Source organism: Ostrinia furnacalis, unplaced genomic scaffold, assembly GCF_004193835.3.
Source record: "Ostrinia furnacalis isolate ACB-3 unplaced genomic scaffold, ASM419383v2 OfSCF7580, whole genome shotgun sequence".
In the NCBI taxonomy this organism is placed as follows: Eukaryota; Metazoa; Arthropoda; class Insecta; order Lepidoptera; family Crambidae; genus Ostrinia; species Ostrinia furnacalis.
This window is the reverse complement of record NW_021137819.1, coordinates 841,841-855,431: the sequence shown is the minus strand read 5'-3', so window position 1 is coordinate 855,431 and position 13,591 is coordinate 841,841. Positions and strand designations below refer to the sequence as shown.

Sequence of the window (13,591 nt, the reverse complement as noted above, 5' to 3'; positions counted from 1 at the left end):
CGTACACACACAAGTCAAGCTCACTCGATTTCGTGAGTTGCAAGAACTAATATTATTATGTACTTAATAAGTTTTAAAGTAACTTTTTGTGGTTTTATAGAAATTATGTTATTATGAATATAAAATTTGACAATCTTTGATGGACATCGTAAAATATTAGCAAACAATATGCTTACCTAATTTTTAGACGTAAACAAATATTAAGGCTGGGTTGAACCATCTTAGTTTAACTTTAACAAACGTCAAAAATCTGTCAAACTCCATACAAAAACCACCGGTTATAATTATAATTACCGTTAAAGTTAGGTGGTGCAACTCAGCCTAAGTAAATACTTACAGAGACCATTGCATGGTAGAACCATAAAGCCACACCATATGTCAGGCAAAGCTTTAAACTTTTATACGAGTATAGTAGCTTTAAGAACTTGCTGAACTAAAACGTTTATACCAGTATCTTACAGCTGTCTGTGTAGCGTCTTAAGAAATTAGTGTGATATTTAAAGAATGATACGGTAACTTTTGAGGTGACAAAGAGTCTACATTATTATCATCATCATCATCATCATTTCAGCCATAGGACGTCCACTGAACATAGGCCACCCCAATGATTTCCATGTTGATCGATTTGTTAGCTGCTACCTTCTAGCGTAAATTATACGAAATGATATCTTGTCCATAGTTTAGTGATTTAAGATAAATTCTCTCGATTCCAGGTACCCTGTGGGTCATACGAATTCAAATTTTACTAAATGTAATTGGTAAAGTCTTTTATAATTTTGTCTCCATTTTAGATGGAAACACAAATCATAAAGGTGATATTACGTCAATCGAAGGTGATCCCGACTTTCTTATTTCCAGAATTTTCTGATCAAACAAAAATAATGAATAAACTTTTCCACGTAATTCGACGTATGGCTTACCAATATTTCATATTTATTAGTTCTCAGTAATACAGCTCATTATGGAAAATACCCAAAAGGAAAATGCTTTCACAACGATAAAATATTTTTTACATGTCATGCTGACTACTGCACACATTATTAAATGAAATCATGATGACAATACAAACTAATAACAACAATATATTTCAACTACTTTCATTTTGCAAAAAATTATTACGTCATCCACGTTAAAAAAATACATTTTAAATTATTTACGAAATCATTTTTTAAAACTGACCAATTTTGTGTTCCTTAAACTTACTGAATATGCTTATGTTTAAGTAGTATGCATAATTATTATCTTGCCTTTTTAAACAAAAAAAGTTTATTCGTAATATTATAGTTATTTCCTCAAAAATATATAAAAAACGTTGTAGGGTGGAGATAGATATATGTAGAATATTCAGTTTTACAAATCATGCTGACTAGTTCATGCATTAGTTATCTAAAATCATGATGATTACATACAAAACTGTACAAAATGTTGAGTCATCGTTACTTTAATTTTTAAAAGCTTAGAAAAAAAAGAAAAGTGATGTTTCCAAAGTAATTTTTTGGGATAAACATTAATTTACTTTCCGAAATTGACCATTTTCCTTGTGGTAATTAAAATTCAGGTAAATGAAATTCAGGTAAAGCTCAGGAAGTAAGCTTTTTAAACGAGCAAGTGTCTCTTATCCTAGAATTACCATTATCATTTTTCCTGTATCTCTTCGATTTGACACTACATATAAAAGCATTGATGGTGCTTTCCGTCAGTGTACTTTCCGCGGTGAAATTGATAGCAGCTATCTCAAAATGTGGTTAATTTTGTCAACCATTTGTATCGGACTAGTATTGTGGTTCATTCTCAAAGAGCATAATAAAGACTATTGGAAAAAACGCAATGTTGTGCAGCTAAACGATTTGTATCTGAAATTCATGTTTGGCGACCGTTCTTTTGGCGAAATATTCAAAGAGGTTTACGACAACCATCCAAATGAACTACACGTCGGGTCCTTTCTGATGATGAAGCCAGCACTTGTCTTGCGAAACATTCAAAACATTCAAGCAGTCCTAACTACAGACTTCGAAAACTTTCACAGTCGTGGAAGTGATTTAAATGACAATGATCTCTTAGGAGACAATATTCTATTTATTTCTGACTACCAACGCTGGAAAACTATACGACAGAAAATGACGCCCATTTTCACTAGCTCTAAACTGAAGAGTATGACAAGTGTAATTGAAAAATGTGCTTGCGATTTCACTGAAATGGTAAAACAAAATAAGGAATTGAGGGATAAGCCATTTAGTGCTATATACACTTACACTACAGCTTCTATTGGCGCTTCAGTTTGTGGTATCGATACGCAAGTTAAAAGTACAATGCAATCGCCTTTTCTTCAAATGAGTTGGAAAGCTGTGGAACCGTCGGTAAAGGCTAATCTAAAGTTTGCCACAGCTATTTTATCTAAAAAACTATTCAAGCTTCTTAAACTCAGAATATTCGGTGAACATGAAGATTTCTTTATTGGAGCCATGAAAAGGGTTATAGCGGCGCGCAAACAAAGTCCACAACAAATTAATGATTTCATAGGCTTGTGTGTCGAACTTCAAAAAGCTGGACCTATGAAGGACAAGTCGAATGACTACGAGTTGGAACCTACAGACGAGTTGTTGGCAGCCCAAGCATTTTTCTTCTTTTTGGCTGGCGCGGACACTGGAGCAAACACCATGCATTTTACTCTACTGGAACTGTCCAGCAATCCAGATGTTTTGCAAAGATTACACGAAGAAATAGATAGAGTGTTCGAAGAAACGAATGGGCGCATAACTTACGAAGTTGTGGACAAATTAGTTTATTTAAATATGATCATTAATGAAGCGATGAGAAAGTATCCATTGATTAGTTCTTTCCAAAGGGAATGTGCTAGAGATACGGTTCTACCTGTTGGTAACTTGAGAGTAGAAAAGGGAGTTTTGATGGTTATACCAGTGTTCGCTATACACAGGGATGAGAAATTGTTCCCCAATCCTGAGAAGTTTGACCCAGAGAGATTTGCCCCGGAGAATGCTGCAAATTTCCCGAAGTTTGGCTATATGCCATTTGGGGAGGGGAAAAGAACATGCATAGGTAAGCATAAAACATAATTATGGTTAGTTTAAATTGGATCTGGATTGTCTGAATGAATAAAAAGTATTTAAAAACTATTATCATCTGTCATATAGTACTCACAAGACAAGCTTTGTTTATTTTGAGATGGCACAGTGTTAAAATTAAATATCAAAGGATTTCATTAATTAAATCTAATTCTAGTGATTGAAAAAAAAACGTATAAGATTTGTGATTCTTTTACTTATTTTACCGTTTCTAAAGTTAATTTATCATGGTGTTTATTTTATGCAGGTTCTAGGTACGCTCGCATTCAAGTTGTGACAGGGTTAGCGTTTTTGCTGCGTTCATTTACGCTAAAACCTCAAAAATATGATCCGAAGCGTTTTGAGAAGAGCCCCTTCAGCACAAGAGACACTGAAGCGAAGTACGAGCTGGTGCTAAGAGAAAATGTCATGTGATGAAGGAATTGTAAACATAAAGAAGAAGCGCACAAAGAAGATAAGGGTTTGACAGAGAATGTGCACTTCGCAAAATGAGCACTTCGTAAAATGAGCACTTCCCAAAATGCACCATTTCTTTATAAGTTGAAGAGTACTAATATAAAGGCTGATGAGTACTACTAATATAAAGGTTGAAGAATTTGTTTGTATAATATTATAAAGACGTGAGCATTTTGCAAAGAAGTCAAATTAGAAGCTTATGTAAACTTTTAAGCTCTATCTTTTGGTAGTGATTCTGGTTCAATTTGTTTACTTAAATTATAACAGAATCAGTGTTCACTTGAAAAACTACATTACTAACAATTAGTTTTATAGAATGATCGCTTATTTTGAACTAAAACAAAAATTTTTTGAAACCGTTTATATTGTGTAGATTGAAACACACTGCTATGGCACTTCGCATAGCTATGTTTGTTTTCATAATGTTTACATTATTATATTTTGTACTATTCGAACAAATTAAATTCCCAAGGAAATGTCCCAGGATAAATTGCACATTTATTTATTTTATGTTGTGCTTGTACTCGTACTTGAAAATTATCAGTTTGTGTTTTTAAATAAATAATTTTATAATTTGTTATATCTTTTTCCCTGAACTAAATAAAGTTTTATAAAAACTCGCGTAGTACATACAAAACTCTATTTTGAAATCATTTAGCTACGTAATTACTTTAAAATTTATAATATTTAATAAATATTAAACTCGCTCTTAAAGATCAAATTTTCCGACTGAATAATTCCGTTAATTAATAAACTTCACACAAGTTAAATTAAATTTGATTCTTTAGAACATATTTAATGCTTTTGAGACACCGAATTCATCAGACGATTAAATCAGATTTTCTGTTAAGAATATTCCTAATTATAAATTCATAATTTGTTAAATAATTGTGAAGTAGGTACATGGAATAAATTAATGTTATTTATGTGTAATCTACTAATATAAGTGTAAAAGAGATTTTTATAAGTCTACTATCAATGAATTTGAAATAAAGGTATAATAATTTATTATTTACCTGTGCCATCTTACTCGTAGGTCCCAAAAATAATATAATTATTTTGTTTATTTTCAGTTAGTAAAATTATACCTATAAAATTTTAAAATTGTGAAAGAAAACTTGTAAAAATTTATAGTAAGAATGACTCACCAGGAGGTATTAAGAATGCCCACCACGAGGTGGCCGTCAAAATATTTCTGTTATCAGAAATACATTATTATTTTTATCTTATCAAATAGCAAGATTATACAGATACATGCACTTATCTAAATCTGTTGTAGCAATTAAGATAAGAGCGCCATAAATAAATGATTAAGGTACAGATCAATATAAACAGTTTATTTATTTCGAGAAAGTATAAAAACAAACCGATCTGCCTTCACGCGATGTAAGGTCTACCCAGGTATCCAGTTTTGACATATTTTAACTGATATAAATGTTCTCTAGCGGCGGATGATTCTTAAATTTGAATTCATAATCAGGTAAAATGGAAGTCTGTGATTAATGGCTTGTTCTTAGATTCTACGGATTTAAAAAAAAAACATAAAAAACTAAATTTTAGATTAATTTTTATTTATTTCTTCACAAATTAACATTATCAAGCATCTTTTGTAGTTGTATTAAGTTCTACATTACAATAAAATTGTACAGTCTGATGTGTCGTCGCGTTGCTAAGAAAATATAAGGTTTTCAATGGATATTTTCTCTTAAAATGAACTCATATTTGGCGTCAGGGTCTCGTAAGCTGAAGTTGCTCTTCTCGGAACAGAAGCGTATATTTTTGAGGCTTCAGAGTGAACGAACGCTGCCGCTGTAGGAACGCTAGGCCAGACAAAACTTGAATGCGTGCGAAACCTGCAATGTGAAATAAAAATATGGTTATTTTCTATGGAAATGGATAAATCAATAACGTGTCTTCTAAGATATAGTCTATAATAACACAACTCCTAAAAATAACTGTCTTTATAAAGAAGTTGACAATCTAAAGAAGAATGAAGAGCATTTGATCGTTTTCAATTAGTAATTAAATAAATATTTTAAATTAATAACATCCAGACCACCCAGACATTTAAATTAAACATAATTATGTTGTATGCTTACCTATGCATGCATATTCTTCTTCCCTCCCCAAATGGCAAATATCCGTAATTCGGGAAATTAGCAGAATTTTCCGGGTCAAACCTCTCTGGATCGAATTTATCGGGATTCGGGAATAACTTCTCATCCCTGTGTATGGCATAAGTCGGAATGATTGCCATAACTCCCTTTTCAACCTTCAAATTACCCACAGGCAATACCGTACCTCTCATAATAAAATATATTCTCTTTGGAAAAAGCCTAGGCAATACCGTATCTCTCATACATTCTCTTTGGAATAAGCCTATGGGTGGATACTTCTTCATAGCTTCGTTAACGACCATATTCAAATAAACTAATTTGTCAATATCATCGTAAGTGACTTGTCCTTTTGTTTCTTCAACCACTTTATCTATTTCTTTGTGCAATCTTTGTAAAAGATCCGGATTATTGGAAAGTTCCAGTGGTGTAAAATTCATTGTGTTTGCTCCAGTGTCCGTGCCAGCTACAAAGAAGAAAAGCTTGGGCTACTAACAACTCGTCTGTCGGTTCCAACTGGTAGTCATTCGACTTGTCCCTCATAGGTCAATCCCACAAAATCATTGTCAATGTGTTGTGGATTTTTTCTGCGCTCTGCCATCACTTTTTTCATGACGCCAAGAAAGAATTCTTCATGCTCTCCGAATATTTTGAGTCTTAGAATTCTGTAAAGTTTGAGAGACAGAACACCTATGGCGAATTTGAAATTATTATCAAAGGAGGGTTCCCCAGATTTTCAACTCATATTAAGAAAAGGCGACTGCATTGTGCTTTTAACTCTTGTGTCGATACCACAAACTAACGCTCCAATAGAAGCCGTAGTGTAAGTGTATAAAGCATTTAATGGTTTATCTCTCATTTCTTTATTTTGTTTCACCATCTCGACGAAATCGCGAGCACATTTCTGTATTATTTATCATGCTCTTCAGTTTGGAACTGGTGAAGGAAGAGGCGTCATTTTCTGTCGAATAGTCTTCCAGCGCTGGTAGTCAGAAATAAGTCGATTATTGTCTCCCAATATATCATTGTCGTTTAAATCGTTTCCGCGACTGTAGAAGCTTTTAAATTCTGTATTTAGTACTTCTTGGACATTTTGGATGTCTCGTATTACAAGTGTTGGTTTAGTTAACGTACTGTGCCGACGTATGGTTCATTTGGATGGTTGTCGTAAACTTCTTTGTAGATTTCAGCAAGCGAACGTTTTCCGAATAAAAATTTGACTAGGACGTCGTCTATCTGTACAACATTTCGTTTCTTTCAGTATCTAATCTTTGTTACTGTTCCTAAATAGTAACTATACCACTAAGATGACACAGATGCTCAATAATATTATCCACATTGTTGTTATCTACAAATCTATACGACTGCGTGAAGTATACTGAAGTTAAAGTCTTAGTTCTGTCAATAGTGATAATATTTATAGTATCAATAATACTCTTAGTATCGGTGCATAATAACAAATCTCCTAAATTAATAAAAATAGATAGCTTGGCTTGTTATTGTTTGTTTAACAATTTGTATCGTCATCGTGATTCTGGTTTTATGCGACGAAAATTAATCACCGTGACTTGCATATTTCGTTCTGTTAGTATATGTGTGTTACTGGTAAATTAAATAATTCAGTAATTACATAAAACACCTAATCGTTTTTAGAATATAGAAGAATAATTGGCGAAAGACAGCCAGGTAATGTGTTTTTTTTTTTGTTACAGGTACTCGTATTTTACGAGAATGAGGATCTGCAGTCTCTTTGGAACAAAACGGCATAGAAGTGAAAAGATCATTGACCGAGGTAGGTGCATTTTTCTAAATGTCTGAACCCCGTTTTCACCATCAATCCCTAATTTTTATGTGACCCCTATGCTAACACATAACAGGAATTTTGCTTTCATAGTGATCACTTAAAAATTAGGGATTGATGTTGAAAACGGGCATGAGGCTTTTGAGATTTAAAGTGTGCTATTTAATTATTTATTATAGGATTATTATTTAATTATTTATTATTAATGGGTTAACATTGCTGATAACATTGTTGTTATTTAGGCAAGATGGTGGTAGGTAACTAGCCAGGCGGACTCCGAACCAGCCTTACCGCCTACTAGAGTAGAAAAGTTTTCACACACTGGGAGTCGAATCCGGGACCTTTTGGGTCAGATGCAGGTTTTTAATGAACGCCTGGACAAAATATGTCAAATTTTATACTAGGTATGCCTAAATGTTAAGACATTCTATAGAATACCGGATCATGGAGACTACTGGTAACTTTATAGTCAGGTCCGTTTCATTGATGATAACATTGTTGTTGTTGATGTCCACACAACTAGATCGGAAAAAATAGGCCGAGTGTATGACAACTTGACGTTCATCATTTCAGCTATCGAACGTCCACTGCTGAACATAGATTCCTCCAATGATTTCCATAGTGACCGGTTGGTAGCGGCCTGCATTCAGCGCCTTTCTGCTCCCTTTATGATCGTTGATCCACCTTGTGGAGCTCCTATACTGCGCTTTCCTTGAAATAATGACACAAGATATTTGTTTTAAACCAAACATAACTAATGTACCTACCTACAAGCTCATTTGCTTCTTATTATCTTCTTCGTAATCTTCTTCTTCTTCGTATCTTCGTAAGTTGCGCAATAAAATCTTGTCACTATTAATTTAGGTACTTGATGACGTCAAATGTCTAGCCTTTGTCTTTGTTTTAACGTAACTTGTTTACTTAATTATCATAATTGATTATTGTCTCAATTACTTATCGTATCAATTACTTGTACGATGGCCTAAAGTAAGTAGCACTTAAAACTTTATGCTTTATAAGGATCTTATTCAAGTGTAGTAAGTGCTTTATTGAAGTTCATGAAACATACCTACTAAATATTTTAGTAACTAATACCTACAGTATTTGTACACAAAAAGTAAAATATTAGTTTATTGAAGACATAGTTATCCTGCTTGGACCAAAGGATCACAATCTACACCTCCGTAGTTCCATTGGTACCTACATAGAGTTGACCTCATTAGAATTGGACAATTGGAACCCTGTAAATTAACCTGACTTTATGAGGATGTCCTTACGAGACAGAATATTTTCAAGTGTCACACTAGTCACAAAATATACGTACTATAGGGTAAAAGAATAATAAATCATTAATTATTTTCATTTATTGATTATCTAGGTAATATCATTTATAATAAAAAGACCTGGTTAAAATTAAGTTACTAAAATAAGAAATAATTAATTTGATAAATAGGGTTACACAACATAACCGAAGTTACATAAGAACATGTCTTAACTACATAACAAAGTGACTCCGACACGTCCAAATATACATCAAGGTCAGAATCATTGGTACAATCATACTAAAATTAGTAAACAGAACTTTTTAGTATAATAATAATAGACCGGAATCTGTGCAGAGGCTTAGTTCACAAAATGTTTACGGAAAAATAATAAACCAAAATGTAAATACATATTTTCATACTGATTAATATTATGAGATAAATATAATTTTACGTAATTAATAAATCTTCGACAAAATAACAAAAGTGATTAATTCAAAATGAGTCTTTTTCATTCGCCTTTTACTTTTATTTGTCAATGTCTTTGAAAATACATCAGTCTTGGTATTAAATGCTATTGTTTCCTTTTACATCTCATATAATTAATTTCTTTAGATGTTTTCCCTTAAAATTAAGTCATACTTAGAGTTGGTATCTCGTAAACTGAAGTTGCTCTTCTCGAACCGAGGCGTATAGTTTTGAGGTTTCAGAGTGAACGAACGCAGTAAATACGCTAGGCCAGATAAAACTTGAATTCTTGCATATCTGGAACCTGAAATGGGAAACAAAAATCCTTATAAATGATCAGACATGTAAATTGCCAATTTTTGAACGAAGACCATCATGATCATTATTTGTACGAAATTAACAACGTAAATAAAATTAATAAATTAAAGATTACCTAAGCAGATTCTTCTCCCCTCCCCAAATGGCATATACCCATATTTCGGGAGATAAGCAGCATTTTCCGGAGCAAATCTTTCTGGGTCAAATTTTTCAGGATTCGGAAAAAGATTCTCATCCCTGTGTATGGCATAAGCTGGTACAACTACTGTAACTCCCTTTTCAACTTTCAAGTTACCAACGGGTAATACCGTGTCTCTTACGCATTCCCTTTGCAAAGCACCTATGGGTGGATACTTCCTCATAGCTTCGTTAACCACCATATCTAAATAAACTAATTTATCGATCACATCGTATGTGACTTCCCCGTTTGTTTCTTCGAACACTTGGTCTATTTCTTTGTGCAATTTTTGCAAAACATCTGGATTACTAGCCAGTTCAAGAAGAGTAAAATGCATTGTGTTGGCTCCAGTATCCGTGCCAGCTAAAAAGAAGAAAAATGCTTGGGCTGCCAACAACTCGTCTGTCGGTTCCAGCTCGTAGTCATTCGACTTGTCCTTCATTGGTCCAGCTTTTTGGATTTCCATACACAATCCTATAAAATCATTGATATTGTGTGGGTCATTTCTACGCGCAGCTAGCACCTTTTTCATTGCTCCAATGAAGAATTCCTCATGTTCTCCGAATATCTTTAGTTTTAGAAGTTTGAAAAGAGTTGGAGAAAAAGTAGATATGGCAAATTTTATATCTGTAATTGTTGAGGGTTCTAAAGCTTTCCAACTCATTTCAAGGAAAGGCGACTGCATACTGTTGTTCACTTGTGTATCGATGCCACAAACCGAGGCCCCAACAGTAGCCGTAGTGTAAGTGTATAAAGCAGTGAATGGTTTTTCTCTCATTTCTTTATTTTGTTTCACCATTTCAACGAAATCGCGAGCACATTCTTTAATAACATTCGTCATACTTTTTAGCTTAGAACTCGTGAAGACCGGCGTCATTTTCTGTCGAATAGTTTTCCAGCGTTGATAGTCAGAAATGAATAGGACGTTATCTGCCAATAGATCATTTTCATTGCAGTCGATCCCGCGACTGGAGAAGCTTTCGAAATCTGTGTGAAGAATTGCTTGCATGTTTTGTAGATCTCGCAATATCAGTGTTGGCTTCGTCATCATAACTGAGCCGACGTACAATTCATTTGGATGGTTGTCGTAAACTTCTTTGTAGATTTCAGCGATAGAACGTTCACCGCGAAAGAAACTCACTAGCAAGTCATTCACTTGTACAACATTTCGTTTTTTCCAATAGTCTTTGTTACTTTGTGTAAATATCAACCACACAACTAAGATCACACAGATGCTCAATAATATTATCCACATTGTGAGATAGGTGCTGTCAAAGCGACGGCGAGAAGCGTACTAATGGGTAGAGTCGTGTTGTGTTTATTTATAGATGCATTATTGATAGTTTCTTTAGATGTTCTGAATTATCCTTATTAATATTAAAGGAAAACAATGGAAGATGCTTATTTACTTTTGTAAAACGATTTGAATCGTTATCGTCCTCTGTTTGAGATAAACTAATTAACGTGACTTGCATTTTAGTTTTGTAAATATTGATATAATTGGATCCATTTGTTTCTGATAGGTTTTATCAATTTGTGTAGGCACTTCGAGTTTCTTAGAATGAAAAAAACAAACAAAATAATAGTGTACTAGTTTTCCTTGTTGCTGTTTATATTACCTGATTGACTAACATTATTCATGAACTTGTTTAGTTAAATAATTATTATTTAGTTTTTATTCGGGCTGCTATACGTATAGCTAAGTAATTATTTAGCATTAAAATTGTGCAACACGATGTTGTTTTCGTTAATTTACTTATGTTTATCAATCTTGTCACATTACGGGTTTTGATTGATTTCTTAACTGATAAGAATCTGTTTTGATTCAACTGTCACTGCAATTAGCCAAGCCAAGTTCAAAGAAAGTTTCTAGGAAGGGAACTGATAGCTGTACCTACTGCAGGAAATAATTCATCATGTATTACATTAACATTCACGTCATAACATTAACATTAATTTACTATCTGTCGGATTTGAACCTGTAATAATATCTGGCCATACGGAAAAGCGCGTATTTCGTAACTAAGTTGACACAGTCAGTTGTATCAGAGGCAAACAGACAGGAAGGTAAACAAGCCTTTGCAAATACGCAGCCGAGACAGTTTTCTTGGTCCCAAAATAATGATATCTGAATGTTTATTTATGTTGGCGATGAATAATATTGTGTCTTTGAACTTGGTTACTGATAATAATAATGTTGATATTGAACTGTTTTTGTTGCAAATACATTTTCATCAAATTGTAGAGAACAGGTAATCGAGATATTAAGGTTTGATTGTATCCCAAAATACATATTTTCAAAACAATCAGTATTCATTCATAGTCACGACTTCACGAGTCACTCACATAACCGAAGTGACATAAGAAATAATCTTATCCTAGCAAACAGTTAGTTGATCGGACACGCGGTCTAAATGTAATTCAAGGTCAAATTCATTGGCACAATCATTCACACTTAAATTGCTATCAATTATGTTGTCAAAATTAGGGACCGGAATCTGTGTACGGGCACAGTCTGCAAATTGTTCATTCAAGAAATACAATAATAAATGTTGAATGGTAAGGGTTGTCTTGCAATTAAATGAAAATAAATAAATGGAAACAGAATTATACAACTTGGTAATGTACTGATTTATTTTAACATACATGACTACATTTTCGACAATAAAAAATATATTAATTATTTCAAAATAAGTCTTTTCATTCACTTTTTTGTCCTTGTCTTTGAACAGTCACCAATCTTAGTATCAAATGCTATTATTACTCCTACTTATATTTGTCACTTTCTTCACATGTTTTCTCTCAGAATCAAGTCGTACTTTGAGTTAGTGTCTCGTAAGCTGAAGCTGCTCTTCTGGAACCGAGGCGTATAGTTTTGAGGTTTCAGAGTAAACGAACGCAGTAAACACGCTAGGCCAGATAAAACTTGAATACGTCCATATCTGGAACCTGAAAGAAATAAAATTCCTTATATATTAACAGGCAACTAAAGTCGCAGTGTAAACTGTCCAAGAGATATTTGTTTATTTAAGTAAATTACCAAACCTAGAATTGCTCCATCTGTACAAAATTAACAACGTTAATAAATATAAAGAACTCAAGTCTTACCTAAGCAGATTCTTCTCCCCTCTCCAAATGGCATATAACCATATTTCGGGAAGTAAGCAGCATTTTCCGGAGCAAATCTTTCTGGGTCAAATTTTTCGGGATTCGGGAAGAAATTCTCATCCGTGTGTATGGCATAAGTTGGTATAACTACTGTAACCCCCCTTTCAACTTTCAAGTTACCAACAGGTAATACCGTATTTCTTACACATTCCCTTTGCAAAGCACCTAAGGGTGGAAACTTCCTCAGAGTTTCGTTAACCACCATATCTAAATAAACTAATTTATCAATCACATCGTAAGTGACTTCCCCGTTTGTTTCTTCAAACACTTGGTCTATTTCTTTGTGCAATCTTTGCAAAACATCTGGATTACTAGCCAGTTCAAGAAGAGTAAAATGCATTGTGTTGGCTCCAGTATCCGTGCCAGCTAAAAAGAAGAAAAATCCTTGGGCTGCCAATAACTCGTCTGTTGGTTCCAGCTCGTAGTCATTCGACTTGTCCTTCATCGTGACTTGCATGTTATGTTTTGTAAATAAATGGACTCGTTTATCAGGTAAATTTTTTGATAATGTTATATTTGTTGAGATTAAAAAAATACATATTTTTATAAAATAAATAGCGCACTGGTTTTCCTTATTGCTGTTTATGTTACCTGATTGACTAATATGTATTTAGAATTGTTAAGAACTTGTCGAGTTAAGAAGATAATTATTATTTTGTCATTAAAATTGCATTGTAAAAGTAAAACTAATAGTTATGAATCAAGCGGCTTATTTTATATAGTTGGGCAGTGCAATTTGTTTT

At 33.4% G+C, this 13,591-nt stretch overlaps 3 protein-coding genes and 1 pseudogene across 3 annotated transcripts; 1 reads left to right on the top strand and 3 right to left on the bottom strand.

Moving 5' to 3' along the window:
- Positions 1-1,730: 1,730 nt before the first annotated feature.
- Positions 1,731-3,660, top strand: LOC114365288 (cytochrome P450 6B5-like). Its single transcript, XM_028321801.1, has 2 exons — positions 1,731-3,057; positions 3,331-3,660. Exons 1-2 carry the CDS (start codon positions 1,740-1,742, stop codon positions 3,495-3,497), a joined length of 1,485 nt encoding a protein of 494 aa, XP_028177602.1. The 5' UTR covers positions 1,731-1,739; the 3' UTR covers positions 3,498-3,660.
- Positions 3,661-5,104: 1,444 nt separating this feature from the next.
- Positions 5,105-7,227, bottom strand: LOC114365281 (cytochrome P450 6B3-like; annotated as a pseudogene).
- Positions 7,228-8,795: 1,568 nt separating this feature from the next.
- On the bottom strand, positions 8,796-10,995 carry LOC114365282 (cytochrome P450 6B5-like). Its single transcript, XM_028321796.1, has 2 exons — positions 9,618-10,995; positions 8,796-9,488 (listed from the first exon to the last, which is right to left on the bottom strand). The coding sequence occupies exons 1-2, from the start codon at positions 10,933-10,935 to the stop codon at positions 9,328-9,330; spliced, it is 1,479 nt and encodes a 492-aa protein (XP_028177597.1). The 5' UTR covers positions 10,936-10,995; the 3' UTR covers positions 8,796-9,327.
- Positions 10,996-12,463: 1,468 nt separating this feature from the next.
- Positions 12,464-13,293, bottom strand: LOC114365280 (cytochrome P450 6B5-like). Its single transcript, XM_028321795.1, has 2 exons — positions 12,789-13,293; positions 12,464-12,629 (listed from the first exon to the last, which is right to left on the bottom strand). Exons 1-2 carry the CDS (start codon positions 13,291-13,293, stop codon positions 12,469-12,471), a joined length of 666 nt encoding a protein of 221 aa, XP_028177596.1. The 3' UTR covers positions 12,464-12,468.
- Positions 13,294-13,591: the final 298 nt, after the last annotated feature.